Source organism: Vidua chalybeata, chromosome 2, assembly GCF_026979565.1.
Source record: "Vidua chalybeata isolate OUT-0048 chromosome 2, bVidCha1 merged haplotype, whole genome shotgun sequence".
NCBI lineage: Eukaryota > Metazoa > Chordata > Aves > Passeriformes > Viduidae > Vidua > Vidua chalybeata.
Genome location: NC_071531.1, coordinates 32772937 through 32787567, shown reverse-complemented (window position 1 = coordinate 32787567; position 14631 = coordinate 32772937). Strand labels below are relative to the sequence as shown.

Below are 14631 nucleotides of genomic sequence, written 5' to 3'. Positions count from 1 at the left end.
AAAGCAGAAAAAAGAAAAGCTTGCTGATGTTGAGGTCTTTTGCATTTATAAACTGTGAATTTGATATGTATTGTCAAGGCTTGCTTTCTGCTTTGTAGACTTCTCTGCAGGCACTGATGTTTTCTAGTATGCTTTTGTAGCAGCTGGCATTGAGGGGAGTGTTCGGTGTTGTACATACACTAGGAAAATAAAATAGAAGCTAAAAATAAAGGCAGTGAATCTGTTGGTTTTGAACTTATAGCTGTTTTTAAATTGCTGCTGTCTTTGAGCACTAAACCTTCTAATAAATACTTAAACTCTTAAAGGTTTACAGTGTCTTGTTGAAGATTTCATTAGTTATTATTTGTTCTGGCTAGGTTGTTCCTTCAGAAGATGCTGTGACACCATCTGCTGTAACTCCCTCAGCTGCTGCTGCCTCTTCCCGTCCTTTCATTCCAGTCACAGATGATCCTGGAGCTGCCAGTATTATTGCAGAAACCATGACAAAAACCAAAGAAGTAATGTTTTCAATACTCTTCTCAAAACTTAAGTCCCTACCATGCTTTAATCAAGCGATTTTTCTGGTTTTTGCGCTTTAAAAGTTACTCTGTAAATGACTGCATTTTTAAAAATCTATGCAAAGACAGAAGGATGTTTGTTGTTTGTTTTGTAGGATGTGGAAAGCCAGAGTAAGGTGTCTGGCCCAGAACCACAGTACTTGGATGAGTTTACAAGTCTGCTGGTACCAGATGACACACGAGTCATGGTTGACCTGTTAAAGCTTGCGGTGTCCAACCGAGCCGGTGAAAAGGGAAGAGATGTTCTCTCAGCTGTGCTGTCTGGCATGGGCACAGCTTACCCACAGGTCAGTTTTGTTTCTGTTGCATGTTAACTGTGCCCTTTTTATTACTAGCTTGCTGGAATATTTTCTTGTAATGGAAGTACAGTTCAGCATCCTGAGAAACTTATTACGCATGAAAATTTGAGCTGAAATTAAAGGCATGTGAGATTTAACTCTTTTAATGGAACTATTACATGAATATATGCATCTGCTGCCATATGTCAGACTAATTTCTGCATTTTTCATGCTGCAATTAGACATTAAAATAGAATGTATTTGTGTATTGACCAAGTGTCAGTGGATGTTGGAATGAAGCTGATTTACTCATGTGTAGAATGTTAGTTTAAAAACTTCCATGATGGGAGTTTTTATGCATCTGAGATTATTTTTCAAATTGATGCAGTCATTACTGCTAGCTAAAAATGCTGTTAGTGTATTGTATTGTTAATGGTTCAATAAATCTTCTGAACTGTTAAGATGTACATTTCATGCATTGAAGCTTCTTAACTTTGTAAGAAGTATCCATGGGTATGGGGTTTTTCTTGACATAGCTGGCAGAATGTAACAAATCATAAATTATTTACAGAATATGTGTGTACAGTAATGAACTTAAAGCTGTTTAATATTTCTGCTAGCTTTACCTTTCAACTATAAATAGTTTTCCTTATGAGTAACAATACATTTTTTTTAAGATTTCTAAAACTGTTACTCCCCCTGCCCAATTTTTGGTGATTAGCTATGAGTATTTATGTTGGGCTTGCGTTTTCCCAATCAAATTACGTGCACTCTGTATGTGCACTTATACATTAATTCTGGCTTTCTTTATCATTAATAATGAGTAACTGAACAGCTTTGGGTTTGTGTGGGGTTTTTGTGCTTTGGAGCCAGAATTTTTATTAGAAACTCTTTTAAGATTAGTATCTTTGGCATTTCCTCCCTAAACACGGTTCTGCAATATTTCATACTAGTTAAATATTTATACCTTTCCATGCTGGTGTATGCGCTATAGCTTAGATTTAATAGTTTGCTTTTTCTGTAAGGGAAAACAATTACTTGTGTTGTCACTTACTTACTGAAAACTGAAGTTTTTTGGCCTTTAGTTTTAGGAGTTTTTCTAGGTCTAACACTACCAAAAAGAGTATTTTTGAGTTAATATGATGGTTTATGAATCAGATTTCCAAAACTAAGTTATCTATTTTAAATTTGGGAAGAATGCTAATTTGCTTAGATTTCTTGGGCTAATCAAACATACAGTTTGTAAAATGTCTATTTTTCTTTTCTTAGGTTGCTGATATGTTGTTGGAGCTTTGTGTCACAGAACTAGAAGATGTAGCAACTGATTCACAAAGTGGTCGCCTCTCTTCACAACCAGTTGTGGTAGAGAGCAGCCATCCATATACTGATGATACATCTTCTAGTGGCACAGTTAAAATACCAGGTACCGAATTCTTAGAGTTATATTGCTAAGATTCACTTATTTTTATGTCTGTCTGCATTAAGTTGTTCCTTAGCTTACAAAAATATGTATTGAACTTTTAAAGCCATGTTATGTGTCCTGTTGCTATAAAAAAGTATTTCTTGAAGCTGGTTTCTTACATGTTGATGAAAATCTCAGTTCTGTACAATGTGTGTTTCTGGGTTCACTGGGTATGATTACAGTTGCATCATTGCTGTTCTCCATTCAGTTATGAAGCTGAGAAGGACTGAGTCTTTTTCAGGTTTAGTAATTGAAAACTCATCTTCTAGTCTTGAGCAAGGGAAATACTTCTTTGTTTTAATTCTGTCTTCATTTAGTGCTTCCATCAGTAATTTACCTAGTACTTAGCTCTCTGTTGTCTGTTATTTTTGTTATCTGCCTTAACTGTAAAAAGGCATTTTTTGTCTTTTGCAGCTTCAGTTTTGAATGTTCTGGTATGGTCTTCTGTCTGCTAGCCCCATTCACACAAGATTGCTGTGATTTAAGCCTTGCAATGAGAAGAAATTACAGGCAAATAATGTCATTAAATCAAAAGAAGTTATTTTTATTAATGGGCACTATGCTACCAAACAACTGTTTGATTTCATGTGGATTTCTAAAATGCTGCATTTGTCTGTGATATTGATTGCTCTGTAGAAGTGTGAACTCTGTGTTGCTGTTCAGGTGCTGAGGGGCTGAGGGTGGAGTTTGACCGGCAGTGTTCCACCGAGCGGCGTCACGATCCACTCACCATAATGGATGGCGTCAACAGGATTGTGTCCGTCCGATCAGGTGCGGAGAGTGGGGGCTTTCCAAAAGTGTCCTGCGTGATTCACTCCTAAATGCTGAATGAAATGTGTTCCTGCTTCTGACTGACTTCTTGTTAGGGATAGGCAAGTTAAAGAGAGGAAAACCTGTGTAAATTGATACTCTCTTATAAACTAAAAAGTTTGCAGGATGTAGACACAAAGATTGATTTTGTTTTTGGATATGGAGAATCTCTGTGAAGTGCATGTTAGGTAGTCCAGTTCTTCCAAAGAGTATGGAGTGTAAAATCCAGTGTTTAGCACCCCTGCCCAACATGTGTGAATTTCTGTATAATCAAAGTGTATTTTAACAAATTGGAAAAGGATACTTATTTTGCTAGCTTTTTCCTTTTTCAGGTATACTTAGAGAAATTTCAGCCTTCATACAGTCAAGACAAAGGCTCTTCTGCTGTCAAATGTCCAAAATAATACCTTGGTGCTCTTTCTGTTTCTTGCTCTGGCCTTTGTATGTGACACTACATTAATTCTTCACCTCTTTACTCTTGATATCTCTGATTTAATTTTTAGGCACTATTAATTTATAGTAGGTTTTGGAAGAATATTTTTAATCTCATCAAATTTTGTTGAACCTACCCATATACTACATTATGTGCAAAGGTCTCAGTAGCCACTGCCTGTGCAGTCATAATGTAGGCTTTTCATGCTGACCCATTTTTCCTCAAAGGTGTTTCATTACTGAGATATTTCTGGTTGGTTCCTGGTTGGAAGCTGTAAAGCTTAATTTAATTTACAGGTTATTATATATTTTTGTAATGTGACAGATAATTTCAAAATAGGACAAGGGATTTTAGTAAGCTCTTGTCAAGAGCCTCCTACATATGGTATTAGGCTATCTTCTAACAGTGCTAACTGAACTTTTTAAGGCTTGGTTTTGAACTTTTTAAGACTTAATATAACATCTTTGTATTTATGTTCATGTACTTCACATAGCTGTTTTTCTTGAATGCCTTTGTGTGATGTTTATAATTTTTAACCCATTGCTATTGATGAGTGGCTCTGTATTGGCTCAGACAGTATAGCTCAGTATGTTTGTCTTGCCTGCTGTACCAGGTCGTGAGTGGTCAGATTGGTCGAGTGAACTGAGAATTCCAGGGGATGAGTTGAAGTGGAAGTTCATCAGTGATGGGTCTGTAAATGGATGGGGATGGCGATTCACAGTCTACCCTATCATGCCAGCTGCAGGTAAGGTATCACGTGCAACATTTACAGGAGGCTAAGAGTAGATTTTATTGTTTGCTTTTTACACTGCACTTACCACTGCATGGTATTTACATGCCGAAGTTCAATAGTTCATTTACATTTATACTAACAAAACATTTTCATTCATACTTAGGAAGCATTTTCAGTTAAGTCCTGAGAGGTGCACTTGTACATAGAGAGGAGAGAAAAATACTTTGTAGCCACTCTAGTTTGCCTCTTCATCAGTGAAGAGAGGATACTTCTGGGACACAAGTCATCTGAAATGCCCTGATTTTTTAAAAACAATCTGCTTTAAAATTATGTAAATTAAGTCATGAAAGTGCATCTTTCTTCCTGTCTCTCCAAAGGGAAGTAGAATAGATAACTTATGCAGACTAGCCCTCTAGAGTGCTCTGTTTGGTCAACTAAGTCCTGCCTATGTTCTGCTCTCATTTCAGTCCGAGGACAAACCTTCCTCAGCTTTTTTTTCTGTTGTTCCTTTTTGTTTCTTGCAGGCCCTAAAGACCTTCTCTCAGATCGTTGCATTCTTTCATGTCCCTCAATGGATTTGGTTACGTGTTTGTTGGATTTCCGCTTAAATTTTGCTTCCAACAGGAGCATAGTTCCTCGCTTGGCAGCTTCTCTTGCAGCTTGTGCTCAACTGAGTGCCTTAGGTGAGTGTAGTCTTAAAATTAGGTCTGTTTTTTTTGAAGTTATGGTGATTGTTTTAAGTAATTATGTTCTTTGTGTGCTTATTTTTCCTCAGCTGCTGGCCACAGAATGTGGGCCTTGCAGCGACTGCGGAAGCTGCTCACCACGGAGTTTGGCCAGTCCATTAACATCAACCGGATCCTAGGGGACAATGAGGGAGAAACGCGAGCTTTGGTGAGAAGGCAGTGGTGCTCTCCTCTTCACATTTTTCACATTAAGATTAAAGTGTTAGCCCTGATGTGCAGTGTTTTTTGTGTTCATGGCAAAATAGAAAATGGGCAAATTAATAGTCTTCTTGCACAGGTCTGTAACTCTGTAAAAAGTATTCCAGTTTAGAAAAGAAAAAATGGCTAATTCCAAGACTTAACAGGTGTGCCTTTTGAATTGCCAAAAAGGGGTAGAAATATTTTTTTTTTTTTTGTACAAGTGGATGGAAATGGTACAACACAGCTAGTTGTAGGTTGGGAACTTACTTCTGTTTTGTCACAGTCATTTAAATAATGTACTTCCTGTAATGCATGCACTATGACTAACTTTCTAGTTGTGTGGTGTCTCTAGAGTTTCACAGGGAGTGCTTTAGCTGCTTTGGTTAAAGGTCTTCCAGAAGCTTTGCAGCGACAGTTTGACTATGAAGACCCCATTGTGAGAGGTGGCAAACAATTACTCCACAGCCCTTTCTTTAAGGTAATGCAGGACAATCAGTAAAAAACACATTAAAATAGTTGTGGATTTTTTTGAGATGTGCTAAGCTCACTTAGTCCTATATCAGTAATGTTTACTGGACAAATTCAGAATACTGCTTCTAAAAGGAGAATCAAATACATATAACCAGAATCCTGCTTCTAAAAGAAGAATCAAACACACAAATGAAAACTAAAGAGTACTTAGCTAGGCAGAGAAACTCAGGAAAACATCTTATAAGCACACTTCTTGGTAAGTGATTTGAGTTTTCCTAATGGGAGTGTTGTATATTTCTATTTAGTTTAGTACTCTGAAGGTTTTTTACATCCAGTTGGAAAAAATGAGAATGTCTTAAATGCACCCTGTACTGCAAAGTAAAAATAAACAAGCTGAGGAAGTCTAGAGAACAGCAAGAAGAATAAAAGGTGAAAAAGCCTCCTTTGTAGTATAAAAGTGAAACTAAGAGGGTGTACCTATCTTAAGAGAAAGAAAATCTTGAAAGTTTATAGAAGGAGGAAGTAATATGTTGTTCACAATATTAATCTGAAACATTGATTTGAAGTTGAGTCAAACTGAAAATCAGTTGAAAATTCATTGAATTGTAGAAAGGAGACTTAGTTTAGAAATGGAAGGTAAAATGTTAAGCACATGGGATTTGATGTGGAAAAGGTAATTAATCTGGGAATGTTTTTCACACGGAGGTTATGAACATTTTTGTATTGAAAGAGGAGATTAGATACCTAACCATGTGAGATCGTGGGGCTACACTTGGTGTTGCGCCATCCATGAGGGTAATGAAGATGGCTTTTAGTGACTTAACATGTCTTTGAGACTTTTCATGCCCTACTGACCTATGAGCTATTCATTTCTGTCAAACGCATATTGATTTTTATTGCATATTTTTGATACCTCTCTAAAAATGTTTTTTTGATTGTCTGAAGGTGCTTGTGGCTCTTGCTTGTGATCTGGAGTTGGACACTCTCCCTTGCTGTGCAGAGACACACAAATGGGCCTGGTTCAGGAGATACTGCATGGCATCCAGGGTTGCTGTGGCTCTTGATAAAAGGACACCCTTACCCCGCCTTTTCCTTGATGAGGTACTGCAGGAATACTGTGAAAGTGTCTCATGTAAAAAGATAAACTGAGTTTGAATTATTTTATGGCAACTGTGATAAGAGTAATCAATAACATGAATTATGTTGTTTAATGCAAAATATTTCACAGGTGGCAAAGAAAATCCGAGAATTAATGGCAGATAATGAAAATATGGATGCGCTTCATGAGTGCCATGATGTCTTTAAGAGAGAACAGGATGAGCAGCTTGTCCAGTGGATGAATAGGTAATTTCTTTCAACTGTTACTGGTTTGGTATTGTGATACTTTGTTGTACAATGATAAACTGCCTTTTTGTGACTCTTAAAAAGCTCTTTTAAGATTTTGTTTTGCATTTCCTGCAGACGACCTGATGATTGGACACTTTCAGCTGGAGGCAGTGGAACTATTTATGGTTGGGGTCATAATCACAGAGGACAGCTTGGTGGAATTGAAGGAGCAAAGGTTAAAGTCCCAACTCCATGTGAAGCTCTTGCCACTCTTAGACCAGTGCAATTAATTGGTGGTGAACAGACTCTGTTTGCAGTGACTGCTGATGGGAAAGTAAGGATACAACAAATGATTGCTTATCAATGCTCTCTTGAAATATTTCACCCTCAGTCATAATGAGTTTGACTAAATGAAAAATAGTGTGCATAGTGCAGGGTTCATTATTACTGATAGTAGTAACTTTGTTTTACTTTTTTTTTAAGAATCGGAACTGTACCAACTCCACCCGTATTTTCTAGGACTGCAGTTACTATTGCATTAAATGGCTGAAACAAGAAATATATTTGAGTTCTCAATTCAAAAATGTGATCAGATTTTGTCAAACAAGGTTGGGTACAAGCAGCATGCTCACAGAATTCCCTAAAACAGGGGTGATTATTTATATCTAACAGGAGAGAGGTGTAGTGTGAGATTGTTCACAGTTGGCTAAATGTAAGTTAGGTATTGCAGGATCTAATTTCCCGGTGCTGAAATCCTGAGTGAAAAGGAATCTCAGTGCAGAAGTTTAGTGTAAGGTATAGGGAAAAAAAAATCAGTTCGTTAATTTGAAAAGTTTTTTTTTTTTATACAGGTGGCAGCTGTTAAGGACATGATAGAGAGTTTTAGCTATAGCTTTGTGTAACAGTTACATTCATCTAGTCAGGTACTGTAATAATTCTTTGGGGTCAGTGTCATCCTTGTTAATAATTCACAGAAGGGTAAAGAGCAGATTAGTGGCATTTCTTGACATCATTCTGTTGAAAGAAATTATTTTCAGAGAGACAAAAAGAGTGAAAAACAGTAATTAAAACTGTATTTATGGGATGGAAGGGAAAGAAGCAGCTGTGTTTAGGTGTTTATGTTCTACAGAAGACAGAAAGAAAACTAGAATAGTGCTGCTTGGAGGGAGAGCTACAGGCAATAGAGGATTTTGTAATGCTATCACGCAAGGCTGTAGTCTCTTGATAGTTTTACAAAATAAATCCATTCACACTAAATCCATTAAGTCAGTGAGAGTTCTTATTGACTTTAATGTAGCCACATTTTCCCAAAGTTTTTCTGTGAAATATTTCAAAATATTTCCTTATTTTCCAAAAGAGAGAAAATAAGCCTGTAAGAAACTGTTTTTTTAGACTTTCCTTGAACTGCATTCTGACATATATACATTAAGAATTCTTTGCTAGAATTAAGTTCTGGGGAATGTTCTGTGTGAGGCAAACAAAACTAAATTTTATTCTTTACTTTAAAGCTGTATGCCACTGGATATGGAGCAGGTGGTAGGCTTGGAATTGGAGGAACAGAATCAGTTTCTACTCCAACTTTACTGGAATCCATTCAACATGTGTTCATAAAGAAGGTTGCAGTGAACTCAGGAGGAAAGCACTGTTTAGCATTGTCTTTTGAAGGAGAAGTTTATTCTTGGGGTGAAGCAGAAGATGGCAAACTTGGTCATGGAAACCGAAGGCAAGTAACAGATGAAAATGTTACTTAAAAAAAGATTAATGGATACTTATCATAGTTGCTGTATATCAGTGAATTTTTCTAGTCAAAAATAAATCCTTAGGATATTAAACTGGAGAAAAGCAAATACTCAGCGATTTTAGGTGTCCTCATTCTTACTTTAAAAGAGGGCACTCCATACACTGGTGAATGTGAGTGGTCTATCCCAGAAGTTTTGTCCTGACAGATGTTTTCTTTTCAGCCCTTGTGATCGCCCTCGCGTGATTGAGTCTCTGCGAGGCATAGAAGTGGTTGACATTGCTGCTGGGGGAGCACACAGCGCTTGTATTACAGCTGCAGGAGATCTTTTCACATGGGGAAAGGGACGATATGGACGCCTTGGCCATGGAGATAGTGAGGACCAACTAAAACCTAAACTGGTAGGAAACCTTTGGAGCACTCAACCATCTTAGTCCAGTTAATATCTTCTGATTTATAACTTTCTGCATTTCTGCATATGAAGAACGAAAGGGCAGAACAGTGGCATGTATTTGTAAGAAATTAACAAGTTGCCATGATTGAAAGGTTAAAACGAAAGAGGAGCTACAAAACTTTGCTAGTGGTCACCAAACAGTTTACAAGGAATTTATTTTAGAGATTTAAAGAAAATTTAAAGAAATACATGAAGTTTTGTGCTGCTTTGAATGATAGATTGTGCCACCTGGAATCTATTTCAGGTAGTGGCAAGGACAGGAAGGATGTGATGTATGTGGGTCACAAACCTTTTACTTTGTGATTCCAAATGCCATACTTCATCACTAGGTGGCATAAGTTCAAAAGATGTTGACTAAATTCAGATTATGATGCAAGTGTCCAAAAATTGTAAACTAGTAAAAGATTACTTGAAAATAGGACTTTTTTTTTCACGTGCTCTATTCAGTACATGCCCAGAGTGTCTGAAATTATTTCAACAGAATATAGTCTTTGATAACCTTAGGTGTTTTGTATTGTTTTCCCTGACATTGAGGTAAAAAAATTCAACTACTTCACCAATTAAAAGACAATAAATCCTGTATTTAAAATATGTGGTTAGTTTTCATTTTGCTGTTTGAAAAGAGCAAAGTTCTTAGAGTTGCCTTTATTTCCTTGTTCCTGTGCTATTTCAGACTTGTAGTTCCAGTCATCACCTCTCTAAGCTGAGTTTGTCATCTTTTGTGAAACTAAATAACTGAGTATTTTAAGGTCGACAAAAAAGGGTGATTTCATTCCAGGTGGAAGCTCTCCAGGGTTACCGTGTGATTGATATAGCCTGTGGCAGTGGAGATGCACAGACACTGTGCCTCACTGATGATGATACAGTCTGGTCCTGGGGTGATGGAGATTATGGAAAACTTGGGAGAGGAGGCAGTGATGGCTGTAAAGTACCAATGAAGGTATTTCTGTGTAATTTTTTCATCGCTTTAGAAACTATGATGTCGGTGAAGAATGATGAAGGCAGATTTGTCAATATGTGCAAACTTTCATCCATCCTGGAACATCAGGATTATTCTGGTGGTTGTTAAGAGTGGCATTTGTATGCTACGGTAACAGGACTTTAAGCTTTGTGCTAACTGTTAAAGTTGCACTTGAAGGTTTTTCTTTGGAAAACATTTCTGCTGTAAATAATACTGCTAATTTTAATTTTGGTTCCAGTCAAAACATTAGGTTTTGCCAAGAAATCTTCATGTTTCCTTCTGTTAATAAATTTACAACAATCATAAGGTTAGTGTAGAAAGGGGTATCAATTCATGGAAAAGTAATCTTAATATTAAACCCTTTCTGTGAATGCATAGTTGACTTGGAATTTCTTCACATGTTATGGATGAAATCCACATAACCATTGAATTTGAGTTCCAGCATTTGTTATGAAGGTGAATGTGGCTTGTGTTTGAGAAGTGTGTCTGTCACTGTGTGACAAAATAAAATCCTATGCACAATGGATTTTAGATCCGAAATCCAGAATCACACTTACTTGAATACAAGTATCCAAGTATCATTCTGTTTCCAAATGTTTCCAGTGTGGTGTAACAATGTAAAAACAGCTTGTTCACATTTCATCAGTCAGTCCCGTGGGACAGATGGTAAAGCGGTGTAAGGTCCTACACAGAATAAATAGGAAGGGTCTGCTGGAGGTAGAAATATTTGTGTTTTGTCAGCAGAATCACATCCATGTCATACAAGCTAAGGATGATTGAGTGTTAGTAGACAAAGCCTTATTGTTTCTACTCTGGGCAATTGCAGAGTAACTATGGGCAAAACATTCTAGAGGTGATCTTCAACAGTTTGGGAAATTTGAGCTCCTTTTTAGTACTTAAGCAGTAAATGGTAGAAAGATGAAAGGAGTGGAATTCTTCTAAATCATCTACATAAACATTTTAATTTGTAAATATGCGTGTAGACATACAGTAACTTGTTATATTTTACTTAAGACTGTTGAATCTATAGTCTCCTTAATTAACTAACTTAATTTTCATTTGATATTATTTTTCTAGATTGATTCCCTTACAGGTCTTGGAGTGGTTAAAGTAGAATGTGGATCACAATTTTCTGTGGCCCTTACCAAATCTGGAGCTGTGTATACATGGTGAGTATTCTGTATTTATTATTTTGACAGTGTTAGATGTCACCTTGTCTGTAACAGATATCAGTATTACGCTTCCTTCACAGTTTTGATCTTCTCTTTCAAAAATTCTTTGACTTCCCGAGTCTTGATTAGTAATAAAATCTCCCACTCAGGGGAACATTTTTTAGTGCCATGAATGAAAAGTCCAAGTATTTTGTCTTGGAAACCTAAGCACAGGGTTGTCATTCCAGACACCACTTCAAGATGCAGAACTTCCAAGGAGGTCAGTAGGATAAGCATGAAGTGTCATGCAGGGCGGAAAGTGATAACATAAATAACATTCTCATGTATTATCAAAACTGTGTCTAGCTTATGGTGTAGTCTGAGAATTTGATTTTAGGAATCATTGTTTTATTCTTCCTTACACCATTCCAGATTTTTTAGTTTAAACTGCTAGACTGAAATGTTTAAAAAGACTTAACAAAATACCTTCCCAACTTCCCTCAGCTACCTTGTTTGTATGACATTTAGGTATCCTTGAATTGTATGAAGTTCCAGTCTCTGAGATCAGTAAATACACTGTTTTTGCAGATAAATGCTTCTAATACTTGACTCCTTTAAGAGTTAAAAATAAAGACCACCCTCTGGAAAAGTAATGAAAGGAACTACCCAGATTAAGTAGGAACATTGTGTTGGGGCTGTAAGAATCTGTACTGAGTCAGCAGAATCACATCCATACAAAGTAGTGATTATTCATGTTGAATGTTTGGAGAATATTTTGGTATTTGACTTAAAAAGTACATCTAAAGGTCAAATGTCAGATGTAGCCTGTCATTACATTTTTTCCACGGTTAAAACTCAGTTTTTAAATGTTTACTTCTCTGTGCAGGGGCAAGGGAGATTATCATCGCTTAGGCCATGGATCTGATGACCATGTTAGAAGACCACGACAAGTGCAGGGACTGCAAGGAAAGAAAGTTATTGCAATTGCTACGGGGTCTTTGCACTGTGTTTGCTGCACTGAAGATGGTATAAAAATCAAATAATTTACTTAGTTCTTAGCACTGAATTTGAAAAAATTCAGACTTTATCTTTTAGTCAACTGTTGGTAGGTTGTCCTTGCTAAAAATGCTGATTCTCTATGTGCAAGGACATATTTTATATTTGCAGATGTTGCGTATTTCTTGAGCAGCAAGCATGACAATAAAGTGATCACATAAAACTAAATTAATGAAAATAGAAGAACTCAAGTTGCAGAAACACTGATCAAAGAAAAATATAGAGCTCTAAAGATGATTACAGAATGGTCAAGCAGTAGCATTGAATGGACTTAGCCTTTTTTTTTTTTTTTTTTACAGGGTCTTGTGAGTTTGCTGAAGTGTTTAACTTACTAAATGAAGCACTGCACAAACAATATTGCTTCTTGCATAGCAGGTTGAGATAGGGAATGTTCTTGGTAGCAGATTCACTCCCACAGTTAACAAGTCTGCACAATAACTGAGTGTTTCATAGGTGCTAGTGAAATATACAAGCTGAAAATGAATGTGAGTAATGAATATAGCTGCAGAAAATAAATGCTTAAGAATGAGGTTGTTACTTTTAAAGTATTTCCCAATTATCTCACAACAGCAAGCACCTATTTTAGTATCTTGTCTAGTAATAGAGTTTATTATAGGATTTTTGTCTTACACAAAATATTAAGCCTTTCAATTTTTTTTCATATTGGCTTTGCTTTTGCTATGAAACTGTCAAATACAGGCTGTTCCTGACGTTCTGTTCCAGAGTATGGTGCTCTACCATCTCCTCCTATTCTGGAGCAGAACCTTTCGGTTATACAAACTATGAGACAAGAAATGCAACTTATGCAGCTGCTCTGTAGAGACTGTGGACCTGACTGTATCAATCAAGATTTATCTGCACTAGATAGTGGATTTCAAGATGGCCATCAGTCACAGAAGTCTTGCTTACAGCCCAAGGCCTTATCTGGTTAAATAATTGATAATTTTATTAAAAGGCAAAAAGGTTATATATTAGCCTCAGGATAATAAATTGTTTTTATTGGTTTAGGGGAAGTGTATACATGGGGAGATAATGATGAAGGGCAGCTTGGAGATGGAACAACTAATGCCATCCAAAGACCACGCCTGGTTGCAGCACTTCAGGGTAAAAAGATCAACAGAGTAGCCTGTGGCTCAGCACATACTTTGGCTTGGTCAACCAGTAAACCTGCTAATGCTGGCAAGCTGCCTACACAGGTAATTTTTTTGGCTTATTGAATTCAGATTTTAAGCATACTTAGTGTACTTATTGCTGACCTTTTAGTAGATGTATTTCCTTTCCAAATCCTTGTATAAGCTCAGTGTGCTTTGGTTTGACTTCAAGTTTGAGCCAGTTACTTTGTTTTACTTCTATATTTCCAAATGATTCAATTTTGCTGAGCTGAAAAAGCCTCTTCATTCAGTTTTTAATCCAAATGTGGAACAGTAACTCAGTTTGAAGATTGGCAGGAATTTAATTCTGCCTTGCAGCTATGAAAATGTTATGCCTTTGAAGGGAGTTTTTCATTGCTTGCTTTATATTGAGAAGACTTGTTTTTTGAATATTCGGTATTTCTGCTATGCCCGGCAGTTGTGATGACAGGATGTAACATGTATTTGTTTATGGATAAATTGTAAGATATGAAACAGCACTTGTATTCTAGCCATCATATAATACTTGGTTCAGTTTAGATTGATACTATTAGTATTTTTTATAAACAACTGAACTCCATGTATGAAGTTCTGACAGCGTGAATTAGCAAATATCAGAATTTCTAATACAAGTTTACCTACAAATCTAAATATTGTTGTTATATTGAATACAATAAAGTGTATGATAATTATAATTTACATTTGGATATCATCGCCTTATCATAGGTTCCCATGGAGTACAATCATCTGCAGGAAATTCCCATCATTTCATTAAGAAACAGGCTTCTGCTCCTGCATCACATTTCAGAACTCTTCTGTCCTTGCATTCCAATGTTTGATCTTGAAGGAAGACTTGATGAAACAGGTCAAGGACCCTCAGTTGGGTTTGACACGTTGCGGGGAATACTGATATCACAGGGAAAGGTATTGTACCAAACTCTTTCTAAGGGAGAGATTTGTAACCATAACAGAGAAGTGCTGTTCAAGCTGTTTCTTCAAGAAAAAAGATCTGTATATCTCAATTTCTTCTGTAAGTTGTGTGTCAGATATTTGCAATCTGATGATGCAAACTTCTTCCTTTGTGTTCTTTCTACAGTGTTTTTCTCAGTTCATCATAGTGCTTTTGTGTGTTGATCTTGAAAATA

At 36.6% G+C, this 14631-nt stretch overlaps 1 protein-coding gene across 4 annotated transcripts in view; it reads left to right on the top strand.

The window, feature by feature from the left end:
- The window catches only part of HERC2 (HECT and RLD domain containing E3 ubiquitin protein ligase 2), a 103039-nt gene that overhangs the window by 75989 nt on the left and 12419 nt on the right, over positions 1 to 14631 (top strand). For all 4 annotated transcript variants that reach the window (XM_053933750.1, XM_053933745.1, XM_053933736.1 and 1 more), the window contains 18 exons: positions 357 to 497; positions 653 to 844; positions 2105 to 2258; positions 2961 to 3068; positions 4154 to 4285; positions 4798 to 4956; positions 5049 to 5167; positions 5552 to 5677; positions 6616 to 6771; positions 6899 to 7014; positions 7132 to 7330; positions 8505 to 8719; positions 8958 to 9135; positions 9967 to 10128; positions 11227 to 11318; positions 12187 to 12326; positions 13365 to 13552; positions 14213 to 14410. In XM_053933750.1, coding sequence (XP_053789725.1) covers positions 357 to 497; positions 653 to 844; positions 2105 to 2258; positions 2961 to 3068; positions 4154 to 4285; positions 4798 to 4956; positions 5049 to 5167; positions 5552 to 5677; positions 6616 to 6771; positions 6899 to 7014; positions 7132 to 7330; positions 8505 to 8719; positions 8958 to 9135; positions 9967 to 10128; positions 11227 to 11318; positions 12187 to 12326; positions 13365 to 13552; positions 14213 to 14410 — 2775 coding nt within the window. The remainder of the gene's footprint in view (positions 1 to 356; positions 498 to 652; positions 845 to 2104; positions 2259 to 2960; positions 3069 to 4153; positions 4286 to 4797; positions 4957 to 5048; positions 5168 to 5551; positions 5678 to 6615; positions 6772 to 6898; positions 7015 to 7131; positions 7331 to 8504; positions 8720 to 8957; positions 9136 to 9966; positions 10129 to 11226; positions 11319 to 12186; positions 12327 to 13364; positions 13553 to 14212; positions 14411 to 14631) is intronic.